At 53.3% G+C, this 27,975-nt stretch overlaps 1 protein-coding gene across 1 annotated transcript; it reads left to right on the forward strand.

Moving 5' to 3' along the window:
* The first annotated feature begins 216 nt into the window (after window positions 1–216).
* Window positions 217–27,877, forward strand: TOM1 (target of myb1 membrane trafficking protein). Its single transcript, XM_039502286.1, has 15 exons — window positions 217–370; window positions 11,340–11,424; window positions 13,307–13,385; window positions 14,152–14,301; window positions 14,643–14,777; window positions 15,141–15,287; window positions 16,303–16,419; window positions 16,952–17,085; window positions 17,943–17,976; window positions 18,635–18,743; window positions 19,191–19,311; window positions 23,544–23,619; window positions 25,913–25,972; window positions 26,514–26,553; window positions 26,650–27,877. The coding sequence occupies exons 1-15, from the start codon at window positions 319–321 to the stop codon at window positions 26,787–26,789; spliced, it is 1,479 nt and encodes a 492-aa protein (XP_039358220.1). The 5' UTR covers window positions 217–318; the 3' UTR covers window positions 26,790–27,877.
* The last annotated feature ends 98 nt before the right edge of the window (window positions 27,878–27,975 follow it).

A 27,975-nucleotide genomic window follows, 5' to 3' on the forward strand; every position in this document is an offset into this window, starting at 1 on the left:
AGCGGGCCACGATGCGGACCTTCGCCTGCAGCCCCCTTGTGACCTTGCAGCACAATGACATGCTCTGTGACGTCATAATGTGAGGTCACGGGCATGGCTGTGTGACGTCACTGTGGAGGCTAGCGCTACAGGCCCTCCCCTCACTCAGCCCGCCCCCCCCCCCGCGGCCACGCCCTCGAAAACAGAACGTCGCTTGCTTTCGTCACGCGTGGGCGGGGCTGCGAGACACACCCCGTCCCGAGTGAGGGGGGGAGATGGGGTCACGTGACGGGTGCCCGCGCTGTCAGCTGATTCCCGGGCAGTGCGGCGGCGGCGGCGATGGAGTTTCTCCTGGGCAGCCCCTTCAGCTCCCCCGTGGGGCAGCGCATCGGTGAGTCCCTCAGCCCCCTTCGCCCCACCGCTCGGACTCCGCCGCCAACCCAGCCCCCTCCCCTGGGAAGCCGCGACAGCGGCTGGGCACTGGTAGGCGCGAGCGGCCGGGCGGATCGTATGGCCTCAAGGCGGGATTGACACGGCTCCGGCCAATAAGGAGGCGAGGCTGATTTGTTTGACTGGACAAGCGACCAATAGGAAGTGGGCGGGGAGGCGGGCCCCGGTGTTTTCCTTCCAGCCAATCCCCGTGCGCGGGGGTCTTGGAATTTTTCTTATTTAAAGGGCCCCGGTGGCGAGAGCCAGGGCTCCTGCGAGGGGCTGGGAGCGAGTCTCTAGCGTCACGCTTCGGTGGGGCCTCCCGCTGGCCGGCCAGGCGACCCTACAATAACAAACCTGGTGCTTCTCGCTGCCTGCCTGGTGGGCGGTGCTGGGTGGGGCCTAGAAGGAGCTCACCGGAGTCGGGCGCCCCCGCTTCGGTATGGGGGGGGGTAGGTGTCTGTAGCGGAAGGGAACCTGGGCAACAGCCCATGGGTGCCCGTTGTCGGGAGGGGAGCTGTAATGTCTGCTCCCTGCCCTTGAAGCCCCCCCCCTCACCCGTTCAATTCCTGGGGTGGTGCCCCTGCTAGTTTGCGGGGGGAGGACACATGCTCATGGCAGCTTCACAGCCAGCTCAATAGGGTAAGGGTTGTGCATGCTTCTCTAAGTTTATGGCCCTGTAATAACTACATGCACCTGGCCCCACTGTGGGCTAATTCCTTACTTGGCTCCTTGCACTAGGGTGACCAGATGTCCCGATTTTTGGGTCTTTTTCTTATATATACTCCTATTTCTTCCCTTCCATTCTCCCCTCCCCGATTTTTCACACTTGCTGTCTGGTCACCCTACCTCCCCTCCATCTCCTCATGGAGTTATCATTCTCACCCCTGCCACACAAGACCCGTAATCAGTATTGATAGAAATCTGCGGGAAGCTTTGGCAAAATCTGTGGAATTTCTAACAAGGAAGTTTTGTTTGTATTTGCTAATCTGTTTAACTGAGCTCTCTTAATTAGGGCATCTTCCCTAGCTGAAGAATAGGCTCATTCAGTGTAAACACATTATGTTTTAGTACAGTATTGATTTCTACTAATTGAGTTAGTGATTAGCTGGGTTTTTTTGTAGGATTGGGGCCTTTTCTGTGGCACCATGGATTTACCCCCCAATGAATACACATTCCCTGCCCTATCAAGTTTTTAGGAAGGCAGGATATCAAAGACATACATCACCTCTAAGAATTTCAGAATGAATAGGGTCCAATCCAAGACCTTGCAAATCTAGGAAGAACAGCATTCTTCTTAGTCTTTTGGTTGAGCTTAACTAAAGAAAGAGAGGAAACTAATATAAAGATAAGAAACTAAAGATAGAACAAGAAATTGGAAAATTGAGAGAAAGTACAAGAAAGGACCAAGGAAAAAAAGCAGGGAGGGATACACCGTAAGTTTTAAAGAAGCATTTAACAAAGTTTCCTTAAAAAATGTGTATACAGACTCTGCCTGCTTGCGTGGTGTAATATTTTAAAAAAAAAAAATTTCAGGGAAACCTTGTGTCCCTGGGAATTAGGCCTGTCTTTGGTTTCTGGTCCTTTCCTTGTTTGCCTGTCAGTTCAAAAATGTTTTGTTTCAGACTTCGTAACCTTCTGCAGACTTTCTTTGACAGCCTGAAGAAGTCACTCACTAATTGAACCTGTGATACTGATGACGGGCAGTTTAAGCACATATTCACCACAGGAATCCCTGTGGCAACCGTCACCACCACCAAGCCTCTGTCATGCAGAGACCTACATTCCTCTCACCCATGGGGCCTTCTAGTTCCTTCCACCCTAACTGGCCCTTCCTCTCTCACAGAGCTGGGTCTACAGGGTGTCATAGGAGAGGAGGGCGGGAAATTTGCTTAGCTGAAAAGCAAAGGAGTGGATATCTTTTTCTCGCTTCTTTTCCCTGCCCCCCACCCACCCACCCACACACACACACACAAGCCACACACATACTAAAACCCTCTCCCTGATGCCTATCAAAATCATCCATTGGATTTCCCATGACATTCCATTCTGTTTGGGTTCTTACGGTGCACTCATCAGTGTGGTATCTGAACACCTTCCAGTAGTGCTTTAAGCAATGTGACTAACATCTGTCATATGCTTGTTCTCTCATCCTCTCTTCAGGAAGAGAAGCATGTGCAATGGAGTGTCTGTTGTGGAATTTACACATGCACACACCCATGTTGCTAGCTAGCATCAGGCACAAAGACAGGGTGCTGTGGTCTTTCATCTTGAAACATTTGTCCCATATTTATGTTGCTATAAATGCTGTTCATTCCAAAGAGCCCAAAACACTGTGCAAACTATATATAAATAGAGCACTACTGAAGTGTGGCACACTCTGGAGTGGAGGGCAGCAGCCAGGTCCACAGTATGTGGTACAGCAGTGTGGGGGAAGGGGTCGCTTCTACGATGATTCCATGTAATCTGTAACAGACAGATGCAGGCAGATGCATTGTCAATTATTTTCTGGAGGAGCATTTTCCTGGACCCCTCTAGAATAAGTGACCCTTGGTTCCTGAAGTGAATGGATCCTGCATGTTACATTTGGTAAGGTTTGCCTGTACCCACCCTTAGACACTACAGGCCTCCACTTCTTTCCCTGCCTCGTGTTCTGGTTGAAATGGTAACCAGATGATGACCAACTTCTCCTGGGTTCCTGTTTCTGATGTAGTGGGGGTTTCCAGGCAACAAGTCAGCAGCAAAGGGAGGAGGCCAGAGTATCCAGGGCTGTTGATGGAGGGGGACATGGCAGAGGAGAGCCTCGTGTCTGCAGTACTTGAGACGTAGGGGTGAGGAGAGCCCAAAGGGGTGAGAGTGTTGTAGCCAGTGATGAAGAAGCCAGCATGGAGAGGGTCACCGTTTTACAAAGGTGATGGGGAAAGAGCTGGCATCTATAACTGGGAACACGTTCTTTCCCTTTGAGCACTGCCTCACAATGCCCCTGTGATGTTCTATTATCCAGGGCTTTGGAGCTGTGCTCCGGCTCCGCTCTAGCTCCAGGCAAAAACCTGCAGCTCCACTGCTCTGGAGCTGCTCCGGGCTCGACTCCAAAGCCCTGCTATTATCCTCATTTTACAGACCAGTAAACCTGAGACATAAGACAATGACTTGCCCAGTGTCATGCAGCTGGACAATGGCTAAGTTGGGTATAGAACCCATGAGTCTTGAGCACTAGACCAGAATAGTGCTACTATTTCAGGCAGTCTGCAGACTCAGAAGGATAATAATGCAACAGCTGAAATGACTAGGGGAGTGAAGCAACTCGGTGTCCAGTTTGTAAAGCCTATAAAACACTTTGCAATGAAAAACACTGAACACAGTAATAAAAATACTTTGCACTTCTGTGGTGCCTTCCATCTGAGGATCTCAGTACTTTACAGTATATCCCTGTTATTTTTCATTGGGGGAAACTGAGGGTCAGAGAACCTTGGTGACTTGCGCAGTAAGTCAGTTGCAGGCCAGGAATAGTTTCTCCAGTTCTTGACTCCCAATCCTGGGATTTAACCACAAGATCAGGCTCTATCACGTTGTTATACCCTGAAGGCCCTTCCCAGTCCAGGGGGCCAGAAACTTCCTTTTAAAATAAGAGCTTTAACCAAGGAAAGAAACCTCCCAATCCACAGAAAAACACTCCGTCTGCAGAGTTTGTGGATTTTCTGCACGTGAGGGTTTCTGTGATCCCTAAGAGCTACAAGAAAATCCCTGAGAAACACAACAGTACAAGGAAGCTCTCCATGTGTAACAAGGCCCCAGAGACCCTAGAGAAAAGGGCAGGGAATCACCCATACCTCACACTCCCAGACCTTGACACCTGGAGTTTAGAGAAAATTGCAACACAATGCAGAACAAACAGAGCTTGGTTGTACCAGGGGGTGGAGGAAGCTTGGGGAGAGAGGTCTGCCACTTCCTGTGGGGAGGCATAGAGGAGTGTAGCATTTAAGAAAGATGAGAACTAGGAAGAGCTTATTTTAGAGAGGGGAGCGGGTGGCAACGGCCAGGGAGATATGGGGCCCTCTGTTGTGATGTACAGAGGTGAATAAAATATAATACACCAGAAAAATGCTCCCTCCAAGCATTGAAAGGAGAGAAGTGAAGCCACCCCACCTCCTAGAGGTCCCTCCATCCCAGCTCCATGGGCTTGGGGCTTGCACTTTCAGGGGGTGAGAGATGAGAGAATTGGAGAGCAGCCCCCCTCAGAACCACACAGGTACCTGAAAGCTAATGCTCAGATAAGTGTTAACACCTCTTCAGGGCCTGCACCCCATGGAAGAGCCCAGCACAGAACAGGTATTTGCAGTACAGCCAGGGGCGGCTCCAGGCCCCAGCACGCCAAGCACATGCTTGGGGCGGCAAGCCGCGGGGGGGCAGCAGGTAGGCTGCCCTTGGCGGCTTGCCTGCGGAGGGTCCGCTGGTCCTGCGGCTTTGGCGGACCCTCCACAGGCAAACCGCCGGAGGCAGCCTGCCTCCCATGCTTGGGGCGGCAAAATCCCTAGAGCCGCCCCTGAGTACAGCTTAGGAAACCATGCTGCCTGATGGAAGGGGAGCATGGAGAGAAGTGTAAAGGCCTAGCTGCCCACAGGCTTGGAGCAGCGTGTCTCTGTGGATCCTCAGCCTGGACATGGTATTGAACCGCACTCCCTCCCCTCTCTCTAAAGTGGAAACCCTTCCCTTTGAGGGAAGAATGCAGATAGAGTTTGAATTGTGGAGCCTTTCCTGAGCTTGTACCACATTCCATAGGTTTCTTAACAGGAGGGGAGAGCACAGGTCTTGATAGGGAGATTTTGTACAGGATTCTGAGTTGGACAGGAAGTCAGGGAGAACTCGGACGGAGGGTGCATTGTCTCTGATGTCACCTGCTGGATCTCCATGGTCATGATCCCATGAAATGCTGAGCACCCTCCACTCAAATTGAAGTCAGTGGGAGTTGTGAGTGCTCAGCACTTTGCAGAACCATTTAAAACTAGACTGAACAAAGCACTATAGGGAATGTTGGCAAAAGGCATAAGGATGAATTGGAGGAGGCTCTGGAGGGGATTATAGACTCTGAGTTGTTACTGGGGAGCCTTTGAGGTGAGGAGAGGAGTTCCTGGGTCCTGGCTGGCTGGCTTGTGAGAGGTTCTTCAATTCTGAAGAGAGGGAGGAAGGAGACAGAGGTCTTGGAGGCTTATTGATCTCTTCTGTCTCTAGTTTCTCCAGTACTCTGACTTGTTTGCCACATGACATTTTGCTGCCACAGGAATGGTTGTATGAGATCACAAATCTAGCACCATGCTCTCCCCAGCAGGATTGGGAAGGAAGAGGAGAGAGACTGGCAAATTAATAAAGTGCCTAGGTCAAATTCAGTCTTGGAATGAGCGGGTGCACCTCCACTGTACTACTTATGCCAGGTCTGGAATTGCCTCCCATCTTTAGAACACAAATAGCTTTGATAACTTAGCCACAATAAGCAGGAACATTTTAAAGGGCTGGCAAAAGGAAAATGAGATTCAGTTCTTGGCTCATATATGCCTGGGCATTGGAGCTGCTGTTTGAGGGCAAAGAGTAGATGATTTGGGTTTGAAGCATGCCAGAATTCCTGGCACCCTGGATTAACTTGACCAGCCCATAGAGCAATATGGTTCCACAAGGTTCAGTGGGTAAAGACAAACCCCAACATCTGGAGCTAGACTTAACTGCCACAATAAAATGGCTCGGAAGTTTCTATGGGGCAGACATGCAGTCAGCTTGGAATGTGCTATTGCCCATCAGATTCCGGCTCTTGGGAATGCCATAGGATGTTCTCTGATGACCCCTGCAATTTGGAATGTTGAGTGGCCAATCAGATTCAGGCTCTTGGGCCTCCTGCCTTAGGAATCTATCACTGTTCTGTGCAGTACTCCGGCTCACAGGTGTCAGATTTCATGAGGTGCAGACAGCTCATGTCCTAATTTCAGCTCATGAAACAGGGCCCTGCTTTCTGATCCTTCATGTGATCAACACAGGGCCGGCTCCAGGCACCAGCTAAAGAAGCAAATGCTTGGGGCGGCCAATACCTTTGGCCGGGTCTTCGGCAGCAATTTGGCAGCGGGTCCCTCACTCCCTCTTGGAGCGAAGGACCCGCCACCGAATTGCTGCTGAAGAGTGGAGCGGCGCGATCACGCTGCCGCAGCTGCTTTTTTCTTTCGTGCCGCTTGGGGCGGCAGGAAACCTGGAGCCAGCCCTGGATCAACAAACAGACTTTGTTCTCCCCCAAAGCTTCAATAAAGCAGTAAAGTCGAGGATTTCCTGTCTTGGAGAAAACTCCATAGTCTCTTATTGAGCTCAGACAGTCCATTACTGCATAGGAGCCAGAAGGATGAGAAGGGAAATAACTCCAGCTGTCTCAAGGAGCAGCCTGGATGTGCAGTGCTGAGAACAGGTGTTTTAAAAGAGTCCATCATGGGATAATAGAAGTTAGAGACAGAAAAGGCCTGTTAGATCAACTAGTCCAGCCCCTACACTGTATAGGGTTGTTCCTGGTGCTTTGTTTTTGGATCTGTTTCACAATCATACTCATATTTTTCCATGCACCTGAATTAGGGTTGACAACTTTCTAATCCCAAAAAAACGAACACCCTTACCCTTGCCCTGCCCTGAGGCCCCGCCCCCTCTCCAAGGTCGTCCCCCCACTCACTCCATCCCCCCAGTCTCTCTGTCACTTGGTCTCCCACACCCTCACTCACTTGCTCATTTTCACCAGGCCGGGGCAGGGCGTTGGGGTTCGGGAGGGGGTGAGGTCTCCGATTGGGGGTGCAGGCTCCGGGGTGGGGCCAGAAATCAGGATGTGAGAGGGGACTCCGGGCTGAGGCAGGGGGTTGGGGTGGAAGGGAGTGGGGGTGGGCTCCGTGATGGAGTTTGAATTCTGGAGGGGGCTCCGAGCTGGGGCAGAAGATTGGGGTTTGGGAGCGGGTGCAGGAATTGGGCTCTCGGTGACACTTTACCTTAGGGGGCTCTCCAGAAGCTGTGACATGTCCCTCGCCTCCTAGGTAGAGGGGCCAGGCGGCTCTGCGTGATGCACACTGCCTCCGCTCATAGGCGCTGCCCCCACTGCTCCTGTTGGCCACAGTTCCTGGCCAACAGGAGCTGCGGAGCTGGCGCTCTGGGCGGGGGCAGCGTGCATAGCCTCCCTAGCCATCCCTGCATCTAGGAGCCGAGGGACATGTTGCTGCTTCCGGGATGTGTGCAGAACCAGGTAGGGAATCTGCCAGCCCCACCAACTGGATTTTTAACTGACCGGAGCCGCCAGGTTCCCTTTTCAACCGGGCCTTCCAGTCAAAAACCGGACACTAGGCAACCCTAACCCAAATACTGCTCTCTACTCTGATTTTTTGAGTGTGTGCACTGCATTTTTAGCAGGTGCGCCACCTGTCATTGGCCACAGTCAGATAGGATGCCTGAGTTAGTGAGCCATTGGTGCATTCTGTTGTGGCCATTTGTGTACATATGTCACCTATTTGGAATCCTCTCTTTCGGGTAGGGGAACAGCCAGCCAGAGGAGTTTGTGTGGCTTGTTTGCATTCCTTTCTGAAAAGTAAATACCCTTCCAGACCTTGAAAGGATCTCTTTGCATGGGGGTGATACAGCTCACTGTGTGAAATCAGGCTAGGAAAGTGGGGGAAAGGTGCCTGCAGAAGCTGTTCAGGGTTGGGGGGAGGAGGGTTGAGGGACTCTTGCATCCAAAGGAAGCCAGGATGATTGTGAGCAGCTTTCTTTCCACCCCCACCCTCCAGTTTCTCCTGCTGCTGAAGATTGTCCAGCAGCACCATCCACTGCTGCCTCTCCTCCTGTTAGGGTTAGCAGATAGCAACTGTGAAAAAACGGGACAGGGGATGGGGGGTAATAGGCGCCTATATAAGAAAAAGTCCCCAAAAATGGGACTGCCCCTTTAAAAATAGAACATCTGGTCGCCCTTCCTCCTGTGCCAAGGGAGGTGGCCCCTTTCTCCATCAATGTGTGATTGGGTTTTTTTGGTGAGGGGGGAGAATGGTGTGCTTGTGTACACGCCCTTTTCAGTAGAGTGCGCGTGGTGTTACTTGTGCCCTTCGATTCAGGTGGACTGGTAGGCAGTGTGGCAGAGTATGCAGCTGTCTTGGATTTTGTGCTGAGGTTTATAATGGGTAGGATGTACCCACTGGAGTACTGGGGAAGGGGGCAAAGGGGATATCTCAAAGACCAGCATTTTTTAAATTAATTCTTGAAGTAGCAAAGGGTCGCCTGATCTGCCTCGGAGCCTTCAGGGTATAGCAGTGGGGCAGGAGGAACCAGACTAGCCAGACCTTTCCAGGTGCTCCAGGGCTGCATTAAATGGAGCAGATTGCAGCTGCACTCCTGTTCAGATTATGCTGGGCAATCGCCTGCCTATATTTGTAATCTCTGGGGGATGCACAGCCATATACACAATGAAGGTAGCCATGGGCTGCATTGCAGAGTGTGTGCCCACTCCTGCATTAGTGGCATCATATCTGGAAATGCAGGGATTTTTTTTTTTTAATCTAGGAGTAGCTTCAGATAAGCAAAGACCTTCTCTAATCCTACCTTCTCTTTCTTGTCCCTGCCCCCTTTCCAATGCCAGCAGTAGGGAGGGATGCATTGTAAGGGATTACAGTCTTCAGCAAGACCTTTAGCTGTTGCTCCGAAGATAGTAGAATGGTTGGGTCAGAAATGGGGAGAGAAGACAGATCTGCAGAGGGCCGTTTCTGAAGGGGAGGGAGAGGGGAATCCACATGATTCAAAGGGCCCAATATTTCGGAGAGCTCACAATGCTGAGTGCTCAGCACTTTTGAATATCTGGCCTTTAATTAGGTGCCTAAATGGGGCTGAGCTCTTTTGAAAAACCAGGCCCAGCTTGTGACTGCTGAGCATTTGAAACTCTGTCCCTGAGCTCTTCTGAAAGATGGGAGGGGGGGTTGGGAAGGATCCTCTCTGGTCCCTAGCACTTCTGTGTGTGTGCATGCCCGTCAGTTATATTGTGTTTACTTGTCTCCCCATGCCCATCCCTCAATTTCGCTATATAGAGAGTCCCAGCTGCCTGGTTAGTGCTTATTTTCCCTCTGCAGGCTGGCAGTGTTCCTAGCCTATCGAGTCCTCTCACCAATGGGTGCAGGGTGGGACTGAGGCTTGACTGATTACAGGGTGGAGGCACTGGTAACTCTGAGTAATAGCAGCTTGTTGCTCAGGATTTAGCCATGAATAACATCATGGCAAATTCAGGAACTCCTAGTTAAAGGAGTCATAGTCAGAGTGGGCCTGAAATTGCCCCAACGTGGTGCTGGAACCCACTTCCCTTCATGCTCCTCACATTCTAAAGGGCCAGATGTTTTGGTCTCATAGGAAGAGAAACTTAAAAACTAAGCAGCTTTTGTTTTTTGTCGGGCCTACATAAAAACAAGGGCCGTGATTCTGCTCTCACTTACAGCAAGAGTTAAACCAGAGTAATTGAGAGAAGGATCTGGCCCAGCGTGGTGTTACTCCCCTTGCTAGGGTGACCAGATGTTCCGATTTTATAGGGACAGTCCCGATATTTGAGGCTTTTTCTTATATAGGCTCCTATTACACCCCCCTCCCCCCCGATTTTTCACACTTGCTGTCTGGTCACCCTACCCCTTGCTGGATGTGCAGCAGCTTCAAAATGAACAAGCAGTGTTCCCAGTACGGTGTCACTGTATTTTGGAGTTCACTGGCCATGCCTTCCCATCTGAGCCTCTTCCCCTAAGGGTTTGGCTACACTTGCAGTGTGCAGTGCTGAGAGTTAAAGCTGTCTTCGTACAGCTGTGTAGGGAAAGCGCTGGAGTGTGGCCACACTGACAGCTACCAGCGCTGCAGTGTGGCCACATTTGCAGCATTTGCAGCGGTGTTGGGAGTGGTGCATTATGGGCAGCTATCCCAGTGTTCAAGTGGCTGCAACGTGCTTTTCAAAAGAGGGGGGTGGGGTGGAGTATGACAGGGAGTGTGGGGGAGAGAGAGAGAGTGGATTTTTGGAGCCGACACTGTGTCAGCTCCCTGCCTTGCAAATTCTGACCACTTCCCTGACCCCTCATTCACTCTTAAATGCAAATAGCCTGCAGACCAGATAAGCAGCTGCTCCGATGGACTCCCTTCCCCCCATCCCTCCCCTCCCTCCGCCGTGCTGTTTCTCTCCTCAAGCAAACACTAGCTGTGGACATTCATCCCCCTGCCTGCCTCATTCACAGCAAACAGGAGCTGTGTTTGTTTTTTAGATAAGCAGCTCTGGGAGCCCCGAGTTCACAACAAAACACAGAGAGGCATCATAACAAAACAAAGAGAGTTCTTTAGTTAAAAGCATTATGGGAAAATTCTGGAGGTCAGTTACAGCGTAGTAAGATTAATCACTGTTTACACTGGCACTGCAGCACCAGAGCTGCAGTCGTTATTCCCCAGGCAGACGTGGAGTACAGCCAGCGCTGTAGCCAGGGAGATACAGCGCTGGATGTGCCTTGCAAGTGTGGACGGTGAGTGAGTTGCAGCGCTGTAAAGCCACTACTAGCGCTGCAACTCTCCAGTGTAGCCAAGCCCTTGATACCGCCTAGTGTGAAGCTCAGCGAGGTAGTGAACAAAGTGGAGGGGCAACGCTGACTTGGAGCAAAAACATTGCTATTTGCAATAGTGCCACCTACTGGGCAGCAGTCTCCCTTCACCAGGCTGGGTTGGGATTTTACAGGGTTATTCTGGCCACATTCCTTTTGGTTAAGATTCCTGGAGGGGCATCGTTTTGGCAGCCTGGCTCCCACCACCATTTGAGAGCAGCTTTTCACTCCTGGGTGTCCGCACTCCTCACAGTTGACTACTGAGCAATAGTCAGAGGCAAACCAGGGCCATTCTTATTATCCTTGTCCTGTTTCTCCTTTCCCCAGAGAAAGCTACCGATGGATCCCTCCAGAGCGAGAACTGGGCCCTCAACATGGAGATTTGTGACATCATTAACGAGACGGAGGAAGGGTAAGGGAGCTGGCCCCACTAAGCGGTGTGCGTGTACATGATGCAACCCCAGAGTCGGCTGTGTATGCGCCTCCAAAAAGACACAGACACACACCCTGTACAGTCAGATCTCCTGGCAGCATGGGTTGGTAGGATTAAAAAGCTGGGTCACTGGACACCCCTGGGCTTTGGTAGAGGGATTTAGAGGGGCAGCCCAGCTAATGTCAGCTGCCAAAGGCCTCATTCGTTATGCCCCAGAATTCCAGCATGGGGATCAGTTTATCAAATGGGCCATCAGGTTCCCCACTTTCACCCCATTCAAGCCAGTTCTCATCCCCTCTGATGCAGCGAAGTTTGAAATTCTTTTATTCTGTTGTATTCCTTCTTTATAGCCCTCTGTTTCTATCCCTGGGAGTTATGCTCTCAGGTATTTTCACACACAGTAAGTCAGACCCATGCAAGGGGGTGGGAGGTCCAAGGTCCCCTCCCCCTGAGCAGCCCTGAGGCAAGACATTCAGAAATCCGGGGAATGCCAGACATGTTAACTCGGGACCCTATAAATAACCCGCAGTGGGTTTGCTGGTGAGCTCCAAAGGGGCCATTCCCTCTGGCTGCAGAGATGTTAAGAACAGTATGTAATGGGAATGATGCTACATGAAATCCAAAACGGGGGCTTCACTGCTTCCTCTGTCCCGCCCACAGCAGAGTGGGACTGGAGTGAGAGCTCCTAGGATGGCCCAGTCTCCAGTTACAAAGCTTTTTATTCTCTGAATCACCCATCTTTGCCAGCGCATCTCAGCAGCGACCTGCAGTACCTCTTCTGTCCCAGTCCTGGTGTCCTCACTGCACACAGCGACAAAGAGTCCTGTGGCATCTTATAGACTAACAGAAGTATTGGAGCATAAGCTTTTGTGGGTGAATACCCACTTGGTCAGATGCATGGGATGAAGTGGGTATTCACCCACAAAAGCTCATGCTCCAATACTTCTGTTAGTCTATAAGGTGCCACAGGACTCTGTCGCTTTTTACAGATCCAGACTAACACGGCTACCCCTCTGATACTTGACTCACTCACACACACTCCCTGGTCTGTTCTCCCTGAGGCCTAACCTGCAGTCCCCTTGCTGTTCCAGCTCTGGGCCCAGACAGCTCAGCCAATGCACCTCAGTTCTGATCTGCAGCACACCCTTTTACTCCCATCCTGGGAGACTCCCCCACAGCCCTGCCAATGCACTTTATTCCGACCCTTCGGCACCAGCTGCTATTACAGCCTTGACTCCAGTCTCGGTAGGCTCTGCCAGCGTACGTCAGTCCATCACCCTGTCCTCATGCAGTATTACAGTGCACTTGTGCCACAGCGCTTTCATCCTGACCGAGAAAGTTTGAAAGGCACCAGCTCAGTTACCGCTTGTCTCTCTTCCCCCTCCGAAATGACACTGCCACTGCATCTTCCCTGCATTGCAGCTGGAAGTTCGTTCCATCAGTGGCCCGTTTCCTAAGGTTTCGGGATAACATTTCTGGGTAGAAGTGGAACTTCCCCCTTCTGGCACAGGATTTTGCTCAGTCCCAGCTGGTGAATCCAGGAATGACACATTCCTAGTGCAGCTCCTTTTGTCTGCTCTTTCTCGCTCTTTCTGCCTCGTACTGCACACAGTGGATTGTCGATGGTGTCAGCACAAGTGCCCGTGGTTCCAGGAAATGGAACTTGCTAGTGTTGATGACTACTCCCAAGGCAGAGCCACCACAGGGAGCCAACTCACTTGTTGTTGCTTTGGGCCACCCCAAAAGCCTGGGGGCAAATCGTCAGCTGATTGCAACCCTCGCTGCAAGTCCCTGGAAACTGTCAGCCATGTTGTTTTGTGTATCTTCAGCCAGTCCAGCCCTCTGTGTAATCTTTCTCCAGGCCCAAAGATGCCTTCCGAGCCATAAAGAAGAGGATCGTAGGAAATAAGAACTTCCATGAGGTCATGCTGGCTTTGACAGTGAGTGGTGTGATCCCTTTCTCAGCTCCATGAACCCTGCTGTGAGGCTAGGTCCTTGGGTTGCTCTGCCTCTGGCCCTTGCCATCTCCAGGGGTTACCACAGTACAGCTCCATTGGTCATGGTTGGAACCAAATAAGACGGAGGATATGGAGTTGTCTAGGGGAGTGGTATTCACGGTCGGGGAGTGGGGACAAGGAGGCTTGAACTAAGGTGTGGGATGGCACTGTAAAGGGAGTCTGGGATGTGGAGTCAAGAGAATGGTACAGCAGGGACGCTTGCATCTTGGGAGCTGCAGAGTGAGTGGCACCATGTGATTCCTGCTGTCTGTGTAGGGAAGGCTGGGGTTCCTGTATGAGCCAGGGCTCCCAACACACGGGCATGTGGCAAATCTGATAGGCTTTACTTCAAGTGCGATGAGGGATACCATCATGTGGGGTTTCCCTTTTAGAGCCCTGTGTGCCAGCTGATCCCGAATCGGCTCAGGTAAAGCCACTCCACACTCTTCAGCTAGGAAGCTGAGCTAGCCAGCAGTTATGAGGATCCCACCAGGCTGAAGGGTCCCTCCCTCCCCCCGCCACCTCCCTGCCATTTCTCACACCTCTACCCTATGGACATTCCATCTCCAGACACCTGGAGGCCATGTCGTGGAAGCGCTAACCCCTCCCTTCAGACTGAAAGGTGGGGACTCAAATCCCTCTGGTTGGAGGAGCGAGGCAAACCGGTCAGGATGGAGGGGCCTCTAACCTAACCCCTGTGACTCCGCAGGTTCTGGAGACATGCGTTAAAAACTGTGGCCACCGCTTCCACGTTCTCGTGGCCAGCCAAGATTTTGTGGAAAGCGTCCTGGTGAGAATCATCCTCCCCAAGAACAACCCACCCACCATAGTGCACGACAAGGTGCTGACTCTCATACAGGTAAGTGAGGGATGGAAGGAGTCGGCAAGTCTGAGTGCTGGCAGGGCCCCTCTCTCTCCTCCCTCCAAAGCACTTGGCAAGATGCTGGTCAGTAGGGGAGCGAGGAACCAGGCTATCCCACAATGCTGTGCTGAATAACAGCTTCTAGGACACCAGGCCTTACCCCCGCAGCACTTCCAGCCCCTGGAGCCGAGAATGGGATGTGGATCTCTGGCATGGCAGTGCCAAGCACTCATCTCCAGAGCATAGGCCCCGACCTGGGTTATGTTTTCCTTAGGTGCTTGTGTAGAAGGGTGCATGCTTTAACTGGTCATGGGATGCGCGTCTGCTTCTCTCCCCAGTCCTGGGCAGACGCATTCCGCAGCTCACCAGACCTGACAGGCGTCGTAGCTGTCTACGAAGACCTGAGGAGGAAAGGCCTGGAGTTCCCCATGACTGATCTGGATATGCTGTCACCCATCCACACACCACAGAGGGTAAGCGGGGGCCTCTGAGGGGAGGGGATATGGCTGCTGCCATATGGGGGCGGGGCTGGGGCATGGGGCTGTGACTGCAGCCACCCCACAGAGCTCACCTTAGGAGTAAGAGTCTCTGATTGCAGCCTACTTGTGGGGCCCTGTGGGGGTGGGAAGGGGCTGTGCCCGGAGCCCACAAGCCATGGGAGTGGAGTGGTGAGGGGCACACAGGGGCTGTGGAAGGTATGGCAAGGAGAAGCAGACAGAGCTGTCGGAAACAGACAGTGAGTTGGTATAAACATTCCTTAGTGGCTGTGTCCTCTCGCCTGTGAGCTGTCTGATTCCTCTCTCTCTTGCACTGTGCTTGGTTTTCTCTCTCTCTAGACTGTGTATGGCTCCGACTCTCCGTCCGAACAGAACTCGCCTGCTGGCGACTCCCCTCAGGGAGTAGACTCCATCCTGCACCCTGTCTCCTTGCCAGGGGGGCCAGGTGCCTCCAGCGACACCCCCATCACACCCACACCAGAGCAGGTAAGCAGAACGCAGGCCCAGTGTTGCTGCTGCTGCCACTTCCCCTCGCTTTGAAGCTCTTTGTTTCATCACTGCTGCCCCTAGGCTCCCTCTTCCTCCGGACAGTGCTGCCACTCTAGAACGCCCTAGGGACTCAGTCACTCCCTGGTGCCAAGCCATGATGTCACCAACACAGAGCAGTGACATCCCAAAGCAATCCACCCAGGATGAGCATAGAATGGAGATGGAGTCTGCTGATGCACAACCATGCAGATGAGGAGTGGTGCTGAGACACACAGATTTTACAAGAACAGGTTCCTGGCTTCCATTTCCTCAACGTCTCATCATGGCAACAGTTTGCTCAACCAGTACCTCATTTTCATCTCTCTTTGCCCCACTCCCAGCTGATTTTCCTCCACGTGTATGAATGACTCTCCTGGCTGTCAGCTCTGGCCCGGGGAGGAAGTGTCTGGAAGCCAGTGATTCCACCCCTTTCCCTGTCCCTGCTCCCTCCACACTCCCACGGACTCAACATGACATCAGATTCTCACCCCCTTTCCCTAGAAGGAAGGAATTCTCCAGCTTCTAGCGGACTTAGTGCCCTTGCACTAATGGGAGGTGAACGAACTACTCTTCTGAGGCTCATTAGCTGCCTCTGGCACTCAGCACAGGCTCAGACTGAGGTTTATTTTGTTCTCCTGCGCTGTTCATTTTGCAAGTGAGACTCTCTGAGTGGCTGTGAAGGGGGACCTGGATCATAATAGCAGCTTGTGCCAACCCATAAAATGCAGGAACACGGCCTGGTGGAAGGTATTGGTGGTGGCCTGAGTTCTATCTCCAGCAAATGGAGCCCCGTGAGATGGTAACTAGAGGGCCTAGAAAATTCCCAGCTGGTAGAGCTCCTGAGACTGTAACCAAAGAGTCAGAGTCGAGTCTGCAGCAGTAGCAGTTCTCTTAGCCCTTAACCCTGTAGCCTTCCTTAGCCCAGGCTGTGGGCAGTCAGATCCTGGTCAGCACTTTCCTCTTGCCTTGGCAGATTGGGAAGCTGCGCAGCGAGCTGGAAGTGGTGAACGGGAACGTGAAGGTGATGTCCGAGATGCTGACAGAGCTGGTGCCTGGACAGGCTGAGCCCTCTGACCTTGAACTCCTTCAGGTAAGGAATGTCCAGCAGATGTCAGGGGAGGAGAGAGAAATACGGAGAGCTCGGCGAAGTGATGGCTCAGCGAACTCAGTGATGTTCGTGCCCTGCAGGGAGAGAAATTGCACTTAGCTGCGAGGGGGCTGGGCATGTTACAGAGAGAATTATTTAGGGTGGGCTCTCATGGAGTATAGTGAGGAGTGACAGAATGAAATTAAGAAAGGGGAAAATTTAGTCTGAACTGTAAGGAAAAGTTGCCCACCAGTGGGAGCTGTTAGGCCACGGAATAGTCTCCCAAGGGGGTTGACTGTCTATTTCTGACTGGGAAAATGAGTGTTTCTACTTATCCAGGAGCCCAGGTTTAGCTTTCCCCAGCTGGGAGACCCAACCAGGCCAGTAACCGTAAGAGCCCCTCACGCTAGTATCCATGGGCTTGGCTTTCATTAGTCTTTGACTATTAAACCCAGACCCCCCAACGCTGGGAACTCTCAGGCTACCCCGTGTCCTTGGCCTGATCGTTGTGGTGCCTTCTTCTTACCGTGGGCAGGAACTGAACCGAACGTGTAAAGCAATGCAGCAGCGTGTGCTGGAGCTGATCCCCCGCATCCTCCACGAACAGCTAACGGAGGAGCTGCTCATCGTCAACGACAACCTTAACAACGTGTTCCTGCGCTACGAACGGTACCCCTGAAGCCCCGCACCATCGTCCTCTCCCTCCCTGCCTCTCACACAGCAGCCCAGCTCTTTCCCAAGGAACAAGCCACCGGCTCGTTCTCCCATGGCAGCTCCCATTCTGCCCCATGTACTGTCTCCGTCTTTCCGTGAATGTAACCGGCAAGGCCTATCAACTCGGGTCCACCATCTTCCCTCTACTCAAGAAAATGCAGGGTCTCTCTGCTCCAACTCGTGCTGGTTCATCTCTGGCCCTTTCTGATGCCGGCCTTTGTGTAGTTATTGATGAGACATAAAGAGATCTCTGCAGCCCAGCCCTGAAGGGGCAGACAGGAGGAAGGAGCTGCCTTCAGGCTACATAGGAAGGCTTCAGAGCAGGCCCCCAAGTCACGAGGCTGCTGAGCAGAACAGAGAGGGTAGATACCCAGATCTCTAACATGTGCAGAGGCATTGGCCGCACTCCGACATTCCACCAGCCCCTCCTGTAATTCTAGTAGGAGAATTGAATGAATCCTGGGAGGAAGCAAGGGGATTCCCCCCCCCCCTCCCAGCAGGGGAAAAAAAAAAAAAAAGCTACTCCTGGGTCAACTGGGGTGGGAATACTTCCAGGGGGGCATTAGACACTTCCCTGTGCCATCCCCCAGGACACGCCCCCTTTGGATTTCCTCCAGGGTCTGTTACCTTGGGTCAGACTCCGGCCCCAAACGGGGGTCCCTCCTTCCTCCAGGTGTGATGGGGCAGGCCGAGCCAGCCCTTGGGGTGAGGGGTTAAGCCAGAAGGATCAGGGTGAATAATTACTTGAAATGCTTGGCAGCCATGAAAGCTCTTGCCATAGAAAGTCGTCTCATTTCACCCCTCCCTTGCAGGTTCGAGCGGCTCCGGGCTGGCCAGCCCATTAAGGTAACTCTGAACTCCCTTCCCATGCAGGTTTCTGGGCATCTTGCAGATAGGAATGTACTGAAGTCTGGTTTGCATCCTCCACGCCCTGCTGTTTTGGGTTGGGTGGAGGGAGAATTGCTGTGCCTTCCTCACAAGCTGTAAGCACTGCTCTGAAACCCAGCTGGTCTGCTGCATTGGCTTGGCCTGCACTGGCATGTGGGAGAACGTTTCATTCCCAATCCCAACGTCTCATCGAGAGCGGGCAGTGATGTGGGTATCCAGTGTGGTCTCTCAACCTGGAGGTTGTGACCCCTGGACCGACGGCAGACGGGTGTCGGGGTAGCAACCACCGCACTCGTCATGTATTGCTCAGCAAGGGGCAGGTCCCCAGATAGAAAAGGATAAGACGCGCCAGTATCAGCACTGTTATGGCCTCTGAGCTAGCACCTGACCTGCTGGCATCTAGGAGAGACGGGAGGATGTTGATCTAGGGAAAATTTGCTTTGACACCATTCAGAGCCCACTCCCTGCAAGGAGCAGTGAGGAGGCCCTGTGGCCTACCTCTCTTGCTGAGGAGGGCCTCCCTCTCAGATGCATGTGGTAAGCGGAATGGGCAGGGATCAGTGAGGGCTAAACCCAGGCTGCAGGAGTAGAAAATAACTCTCCTCTTTCCCCGAAGGTCCCAATTGAGGTGGAAAACAGTTGGATCAATACGGGGCCCAGTGCTCCTCTGATAGACAAGCCGCCTGAAGCTGCCAACAGCCTCTCCTCTCAGCTGGCTGGAATAAGTAAGTATCCAAGCAGTGACCCCTCCTGGGTGTGGAGCTCCTCAGGGAGGGCCGCGGGGTCATCAATTGGCTAATGTTTGTACAGTGCTCTGGAGACAGGAGGCGTGAGGGAAATCAGATGCATTGTTTGTAATTATTAGGGTGTGACTCACCTTGTCCTCGCTGTCTTAAAGGGGCATTGCCCGGGAATCAATGCAATAAGCTGGTGAACCTGGTGCTCTTGAGGGGTCCTTGTCTGAACTGCCAATGCATCCACTGAATAGCCATAGAGATGGATTTTCCCCTGCAGCCACTGCCCAGAAGGAGAGGAAGGGGGCCCCGAAGCAGACGTTGGACCTCTTTTAATTAGCGTCAGGCTTTCAAACCAGCTGCACAAGCCCCCACTCTCTGTCTTGTGGTGTTTCCCTTGTGCTGTGTATATACCTTGCCCCCCTGTTGCCCCCGCAGATCTGGGCTCCGGCAGCGTCAGTGCAGGGCTGCAGTCCCTAAACAGCTCCGGCAAACTGGAGGAAGAGTTTGACATGTTCGCATTGACACGGGGCAGCTCGCTGGCTGAGCAGCGCAAAGAGTGAGTGGCGGCACCTGTTTTCTGCTCCCCTTCGTGTTCTCTGAGGGTGTTTGATTGCAGGGTACGGGGAGGAGAAGGATCACCTGAGCTGGGGGTCCTGGGTTCCCAGCTGCTAATCATTCCTGAGAGTCCTGAGGCTGAGGAGGGAGCTAGCTCTTTCCATGTACTATTGTGGGGCAGGGTTTCTGCTCTCATCACTTTGCTCTTAGCTGTTTCCCCTAAGGTCTTTGCTACGCCCTGCCCGGGGATGGGAGAAGGACTGTCTGTATGTCACTTGCCTTTTGGTCACAGAGAGGGTTGCTGGGCTGGGCAATAAGGGATGGATATATAGGACTGGAGTGGTTGTGCCTCCTTGGTGCTGTCCGAATTTTTGTGTAACACAATGCCCTGGGTGGGCTGGCAGCAATGGGGATTGAACTTGGGACCTCTAGATCCCAAACCATGAGCACTTAGTGGGTGGCAATGTGACCTAATAGATAGAGTATTGGACTGGGACTCAGGAGACTTGGGTTTTATTCCTAGCTCTGCCACTGGCCTGCTTGATGGCCTTGGATAAGTCACTTCCCCTTTCTGTGCCTCAGTTTCCCCAGCTGTAAAAGAGGAAGGGATGATTTCACTGCCCTCCTTTGTCAAGTGCTTTGAGATCTGCTGATGAAAAGCGCTGTGTAAGCACTAGGTACACTATTGCAACTTCAGCTAAAGAGCCCAGCTTCTGTGTCTCAGTGTCTGTCTCGGACTAGCCACTAGAGGGGGACAAAGAGCCACGCTCTTTGGTTCATCTTGGTTCTGGTGCCTGTGCTTCAAGTTTTAAAACCATGAGCTCCCAGGCCTTAACCCACAGGAGCGCATTGTACCATCCTGTGTTCCTTGCAACAGACCCAGGTTGTCTTTGGGATTGATCCTTCCCCTGCCCAGTCTGCCTCTCACACGGCTTCTGGGAATATAACTTACAGCTTTAGCTGATTGATTCTTAGCAGCTTTAGCCAAGTGAGGTGGAGTTTATTAACCCCTTGAGTGGAGCTGGTCGATATAGGAGTGTTGCTGATGAGGAGCAGAGCTCTGGGTTGGGAATACAAATCACCCCACTAGGTGGGCAATACTCTGTGGAATCTCACACCCTGCTGTACAGGTTTAGAGCCTTGATCCATCTAGCCTGGTGTCCTGTTTCCAGGGAGTCAAACCGTTAAAAATTCTGGTTCGTTTCTGGTTCATGTTCATCAATATTTCCTAACTCTCCAGTTCAGGCGTGGCGGAAGCACCCTAAAAGTGGGAGGCCTCAGGTGCCTGAACCATGACGCCGCCCCCATGCCACCCTCAAGGACCTGCCCCTTCTTCCCAAGGCCCCGCCCTTGCACCACCTCTTCCCTCCAAGACCCTGCCCCCCCTCGTTCCTCTCCACCCTCCTCCCTCGTTCATCCTTACAGATGGTAAAAAGGGGGGGAGGGGCATGGCCCCTGCCGCGATTCTGGCACCCCTGGTCCAGTTTGGCTCCAGTTCAGGCACCAACTTAGAATGATGATTCAGTAACCGGTTCAACCACATTGAACCTGTTTGAACCGATTCAAATACATTCCTGCGGATTAAGGTCACGCACTCTTATGTTGGCTTTGTAGCGCCTAGCAAAAGAATACAATGATACATATTTCTTTCTCTGTAGAAAAATGATTGATTTTTTTTAAAGAAGTTATTTGCACGCACTAGTACAACATCCTCCAGAACTCGGTCTTATTTCACCGCTGAGGTGACAAACTGAATGTCAGCCCAGAAAATGCCCTATCTACACTGCCTCCTGTAGCAAGAACAAGAAGGAAGAAGGAGAAGACAGAGAGGGGAGGGAGGTGTTTTGGGAGTTGTAGTTCCCTTCCATGGGCAGTCCTCTACCTGGGCACAACAGCCAAGAGAACTACCAATCCCAACTCTCTCTCCCCATCCTCCCTCTCGGCTGATCTCTTCCTATGGCTTCCTGGGAAGTGTAGTCTCTCCCCCTCCCTTTAAGAGTGCAGCCAAGACAAACCCTTGCTCAGTACCCTTCTCCCCCATTCCCCTCCCCAATGCTCCCTCTGATTATTGAACCTGTTATTTTGAACCAGTTACCAGGTTTTGGTTTTTGGGTTTCAATTCCAGTTCGGGTTCAATGTGACTGAGCGGGTTTCAGGTCAGGGTTCGTTGCAGTTCACTCAAAACACTTCTTTGAACCGGTTTTCGGGTTCGGTTCAACTCCCTGCCTGTTTCTACTGGTGGCCAGTGCTGACTGGACTGGAGTCCAAACACCAACGGCCTCTTCTGCTAAGCCAGTTCCACCTGCAGAGCTTAGCAAGTGGACATGAAAATGTGCAGTTCTGTCACAGAAAGCCTGGTTCCTGGGTCTATCCAGGAAGCAATTCGGCTTGGTAACTAGCTCTCTCTGCTGCTGCTGGGACGCGTGTTACTGTGGGGGCTGTGCTTGAATACAGACACCCATGCAAACTCAGCTGGGTCCCTGGATGTTTCCTGGACGTACCTGGCACGGCGCTTAGCACTGACAGGTTTAACCCTGGGATCTGAATCCCTGTCACTTGTGCCAAGCAGTGGTTGGGCTATAACCTGAAAGCAACCATGTGAGGACAAGGGTGCACAGGTTGTACACATGATGTGCTGTGGGCAGGGTGCCTTCGATGGGCCATCTGCTGAGAGCTGGGATGCAGTGGAGCTGCATGGACAGAGGCAGGATGGGGCAGGAGCATCGTAGCCAACAGCACCTGATTTTGTAATGAAACCTGACCTCTTGGCGCGTGCTCAGTGCGCTCCCTTCCCCCACTGTGCTGGGCGGCCGTCTAGGGGCTGGGCAGGAATGGAAGCGTACCCTCGCCAGCATAACCCGATCCTTCAGGGACAGGGACTTGTGATCGTTCCAAAAACGAGGCATCTTCTATTTATTCCTTGCCACCCCCTTCAGCCGGCCCTCGCCGCTCCTGCGCTTGCTCTCCTGCCAGCCAGCCTCTGCACTCGCTGACTCAGGCTTCCTATGCCACCAGCCCTGCATCTCCCTCTCTCTGTGCTGAGCTGCTCCCCCGCTGCTGTCGGACCAGGGCGCCTCTGCAGGAGATCCCAGCAACGGGGCCGGGGCATCTCCCCCAGCCCCGTGACTCATGAGTACCTGGGTGCAGCAGTTCTGGAAGCACCTCAAGCCCTTCCTGCCCTTCTTCCTCATCAGTGGCATGGTGGCGGCGCTCTACTTCATCCTCAACGCCATCGTCCACAGCGGGCCCTTCACCGACAAGAACTTCTTCGAAAAGTTTGAGCGCAAGTGGCCCAAGCCCCTGCCCTCCAATGAGAGCGGCTAAATGACAGGAGCGCCCCAGTTCGCAGGCATCCAGCGCTGGGAGGTCATCCAAGGTAGCTGCATTCTCCTGGCATAGGAGCTAGTGTCCCTGGCCTGCACTGATCCGATGGGGACTGCAAGCAGCTTGAGAGAGAGCAACATAGAGGAGGAGGCAGATAGGTGGTATGTGTCTGTGAGCGAGAGAGAGAGAGAGAGATCTCGGGTGAAATGTGTTTGTGTGTGGAGAGGTCATTGTATTTGGACATTCATAGGTGTTAAGGCCAGAAGGGACCGTTCTGCTCATCGGGTCTGACATGATGCATTACACAGGCTGTGGAATCTCAGCCGCCAGTGGGTTCAGTGAGGGTGTGATGGGTGGGGTCTTTTTAGGGGACGTGTTTGCGTGGGGAGGGGTGAGGTGGGTGAAGTGTGCTTGTGTCGGTGAAGGTTTTTGTTTGGCTGTGGGCCCTTGTACAGCCATTGTAACCCACTGGTCGGTGTGCATTGTGTTCCCCTCTGTGCCCAGTCCAGAGAGGATGTCAGTCTGTTCCAGATCTCGGGCTGGCTCTTCAGCTCCAGCTCTAGCTTCTAACTCTGGAGGTCCCTGGTTTCATCCTTGGTGTTGGCCAAGATGGTGGCACAGCCATCACACAGTAATGTCCCAGTACCTTCTTGTGGTACCTCACAATCTTGCTGCAGTGTTTGGGTTGGACCTGTAGTGTTTCTAACAAGCCAGGGTTTATACACATCTGAGATCTTCTAAATCTCTCAGGGAGATCTTAAGGGTTGCAGCAAGCAAGCTGTGGTGTGGTCAGCAGCCCTGAATATTTATATGTATGAATTCCGCTAGGAGACCAGTCCTCCACAGCTTGCCCCCTTGCATATTCCTGCCGCTTCTATGCGTTCATGTTTACCTGCTACTCTCTTTCAGGGTAAAGTACGAAGACCCCCAAGCAAACAAAGGGCTGGCTGGAGCCCTAGATGCCCGGCAGCAGAGCACAGGAGCGGTAAGTGGCCGTGGGGCTTTCCACACCCCACCAGTAATGGGCGCATCATCCCTGCCCAACAGGAGTGCCAATCAATGAGGTCCATTAGGGCAGAGCCTCCCAAGGTATTTCATGCAAGCCAATCCTTAAACAGTATGATGGTGGTAATTTCCAGGCGTTGCTAACCTGGGGTCGGATTGGATTTGGTCCTGGAGTGGTGTGAGGCTCCATATCCCCTCCTCCAAGCCCCCAAGCCGGGTGGACTCCTTCTTTGTCCTGTAGACTCCCCCTCCCCACTTTTCTGGAGTTCTAGAAGGTCAGGGGTTGACTTGCTCTGCTCCCATCCTCTCCTCAACCTCCCGCCTTGGAAGCAGCTCTCAGTGCAGACTCTCTCTTAACCAGATGGAACCTAGCACTTCCACTGATGAAGCCCCACTAACTAACTGGATGGTGCAGCAAGGAATGGTGAGGAGGCGCGTAGCCAGCAGAGAGCAAAGAGAGCCGGGGCTGCCGGGCTAGGGTGTGAAACTGGCACAGCGTCTGGGCACGCACAGCAGGCAATGGGAGAATGGCTGAGCTATGAGGAGCCTGGCCAAACCCCAGCGTTCATGAAGGGGACCCTGGTCTGGGCAGGTAGTAGAGACTAAGAGGAAAGAAGCCAGAGGCTGTGCCTCCTCACCTGGTGTAATCATGCCCCAGGAGAAGTCTGTAGGGATTGAACCCAGGACCTGTGGATCCAAAAAGCATGAGCATCTATAGCTTGAGCTAAAGGGCCAGGTCTGGATAGGTGTGCCGGTCCGGTGTTCCATCTCTGTCAGCCTAAGAAAGGGCATCATGATGAGCACTGGGATTTGAACAGCTGCTGACCTCTGATTCTCAGGACTGGGGAGTGCACATTAACCCAGTGTGTGGTGTTGTCCCCCTCTAGTGGCTGGACCGTGTCATTTGGTTTGAGGCTGCTACTGCCTTGAAGCTACTGAGCCTGCTCCTTTAGCTCAAGCAGCAGGGCTTGTGCTTGTGCTTTTAGACCCAGAGGTCTCAGGTTCAGTCCCTGGGGCAGCAATACACTCCCAGGACTTCTCCTTTCAGGCTGAGGCTTCAGGCTTCCTAGCAGGGCCTAGCCCATAGAAACCTCTGGTCTGGGGAGTCCCCACACGCTGTCCAGTTTGCTTGTATAAATCTCTACTCTCTCTGGCCTTGGGGATCCCACTCAGGACAGATTGAAACCTCCATAATCGCAGCCAACCGTGGTAACTACCTGATGGCTCCTCCCCAAGGAGCTTCATCTTGACACCAGGGGGGCTGCGGCAGTATCTGTCCAGAGGCTGGGGACTGGTTTGAAGGAACCTGTTCTTGGGAAGAGAAGGATGCCGCTGTGCTTGGCTTTGCTGTTCCTTGTGGAGGTTTCCATGAATTTGGGAAACGAAGGGACAATGGCCTCCAAATGACCACCTCCTGTTTCTACTCGGTGAACCCGCTGCTGCTGTTGCTTCTCTCTCAGCTGGTCCTGGGGCTTGCTCTTGGGATAAGGATCTGAGGCTTTGGGCTGGTGTTGGGTGACTAGTTACCTCCAGCCGCAAGAAGGGCCCCTCTCCCCTTCCATAGTGGAATTGGCCAATGGCAAAAGCACATCTGAAAGAGCCACTTCTGTGGGGGAGGCAGCAGTCAAATATCTCCACTTTAACTGTTGAGGAGTTTCCCCTCCTGTACGCATTTCCACAGCTTGGCTTGGTACATCATGTACCACAGCGAGCCACAGTTAGGCCTGGGCCTTCCTCCTTGCCAGGCTCACCTCTTCCTCATATCTGACCCTACAGCAAGGATGTGAAGCCAAACCTGCGGCAGTCCCCTTGTCTGCAGTGCGGTGGGCTGTGATGTCACACGCTGTGGAACGGCGTCAGACGGGAGATAAAATCTCAGGCTCTTTGGGTCAGAATCTGCAGCGATAGCAAGGGGTATCCAGGAAAGTACCGCTATGGACATAGCAGCCTGGCTGAGTTTGAGCCAGTGCTGCCCTTCTAGACCGAGCCGTGCTGGAGAGGGGAATGAGCCCTGTAAAGGGGATAGGTCGGGGCCAGTGCCCCGGCACCAGTCTCAAACCTCCAGCTCCCTCAGAAAGGCCTGCGTGCTAGAAGACAGGTCAGTGGGTAGGGAGAAGACATAAAATGTTGTCTGGGAGAGCTGTGGTGGGATTGGCCAGTGCACCAAGGGGCTGGGCTCTGAACCTTGTGGGAGGGGGAGAGTTTCTGCTGGGATAGGTTGGAGAAACATCCTTCTTTCTCTGCTTCATTCCTCTCTCTTCCTTCCTCTCCAGATCCCAGTCCCCCAGGCCGGCTTCATGGAGGATATTGAGCAGTGGCTCTCCACTGATGTGGTAAGTGAGGGGCAGAACAGGGGCGGTTCCTTTGGCATTTCACTTGCTGCTCAGGGCTGGCAATGAACTGTGTCTCCCCTTTGGCCCCTGGAAAGGCTCAAAATTCCCTGTGTGTTGGCGATGACTGTCCAAGGCTCTTGCAGGTGGCAGTGCGGGCCTGGTCGATGTGGGCAAGGGTTTCACTCATGTTCCCTTCCTCAGAACGCACCCCACTGACCTTCCCCTGCTCTTTCATTCCACACTGCCATCCTCCTCCCCACCTCTCCTGATTGCCACTGTGCCCAACCACCTCCTAGAGCCTGATCCTGTGAACACTGAGGCACGTGCTTAGCTCGACATGTGTGCTTTGGCCCGGTGAAGTCAGCCAGGGCCTTGGAGCAGGACTTCCTGACTGAGGGGAGAGGGTGGGTAACAGGACCGGGAAAGGCTGTGCAGTGTGCCCCCGGCACACTGCTGGGAGGGGACACCAAGGCTCTCCTGACTATGTCCACCTGGGGTGCGCAGGCCTGCTTCCCAATGTGCCTTTTTTCTCCTTTCCCAGGGGGAAGAGACGGAAGAGGCAAAGGGCGTCACCAGCGAAGGTAAGAGCCACCAGCCCCTCTCCTTCCTCCTGAACCCTTCTCAGAGCCAGCTCCCTCCTCCCCCTCCTCGTCTCTAACTCTCTCTTCCCACCCCAGAGTTCGACAAGTTCCTGGAAGAGCGAGCGAAGGTGGCGGACCAGCTGCCCGCGCTCCCCAGCCCCCGAGCAGGGCCACCTGCCGCCTCCAGTCCACACCGGAAGCAGGAGAAGGAAGATGACACTATGTTTGCCTTATGAGCCCTATGGACTGGTGTGCTGTGGAGCAAGCGGACACACTGTGGTGCTCCATTCCTGCCAGGGGCTGGGAGAGGAAGGGCTCTACACCCCCATTGCTCTCCTCTCACTGCTCCCCCCCCTTACCAATTTTAGGCTGCTTTGGGGTTAAGTTAATCATTGCTGTGTTTTGGGGACATCACGGAGTAGGCCTGTGAAGGGTGCTGGTGAAGCTGCTGGAGATGTCGCCAGATGAGTCTGGGGGCCCTGGGGTATCTTATTGTGATGGGGGCAAGCGGAGGGCTCTCCCCACCCTTCTTTCCAGTGAAATCACTGTAACCCCTCCTGAGAACCGGGAGCTGTCTGGGTCTGGGGTCTTTCCTGCTCGGCTGCTCCCTTTGACGGGCTGTCTCTCCCACGTCCAGCTGGGGCGCTCTGTTCTAGGCTGCTCTCCAGAGTGGGTCCCCTCCCTCCATGCTGCTCTCAAAGCTGAGCGCTGCCCATCCTCTGCTGCAGTGGAAGGTGCAGGGGTGGGGAGTGATTCTTATGGGGAGAGCACTGACAGCAGGGAGGCCTCTAGTATTCGTTTCCCTATCGCACAAGCACATATATGCAACACGCCCCTTGTGGCCCCAGAACCCCACCCAGGGGCGATGTGATTTTTGTCATAGGTAGTCCAGGTACCGAATCTCATGGCTGGAGATGGGGATTGGGCTGCAAACGGTACCAAATCCGAGGGTGGAGGGGTGCGTGCAATCCAGCTCTGGAAAGGGGGGCAAAGGGGCGAATGTGCCTTCAGCAAATGCTTTGAGGTGAATTGCTTTGATTCTTTGATCTCCTTTAGTCCCTGTCCTCCCCCTCCCCCTGACTTAACTCCCCCCATGATGTCCAACTAAGGCTCCCCTTGTTCCTGCTGTGGATTGGGGGGAGGGGGGAGAGGAGAGTGTCTCTGAGAGAAAGGGGAGAACACTTTAAACAAACAGTGCATGCGGCCCTGTGCAGACGTGGCAGGGGAGGAGCGTGCTAGGCCCAGGGCTCATGCTGATTATTCCATGTAAACTGGGAGACTTGCCTTTTGTATCGCACATTAAACAAGCAACGTCCTCACCCCCTTGGAGAGTGTGTGCTGGCGCATTTGTGGGCGGAGAAACCTGGGGAGCCAGGCTGCTGAAAGCAGGAGTGGGCACTGGCTCATGGTGGGAGGGAAGCG

Source organism: Mauremys reevesii, linkage group 1 (genome assembly GCF_016161935.1).
Source record: "Mauremys reevesii isolate NIE-2019 linkage group 1, ASM1616193v1, whole genome shotgun sequence".
Classification (NCBI taxonomy): Eukaryota; Metazoa; Chordata; order Testudines; family Geoemydidae; genus Mauremys; species Mauremys reevesii.

Coding starts and splice junctions, on each gene's coding strand:
- TOM1 (XM_039502286.1), top strand. CDS start 319: ATGGAGTTTCTCCTGGGCAGCCCCTTCAGCTCCCCCGTGGGGCAGCGC. Junction 14,778..15,140: donor CCATCCACACACCACAGAGG/GTAAGCGGGGGC, acceptor CTCTCTCTCTAG/ACTGTGTATGGCTCCGACTC. Junction 16,420..16,951: donor CTGACCTTGAACTCCTTCAG/GTAAGGAATGTC, acceptor TACCGTGGGCAG/GAACTGAACCGAACGTGTAA.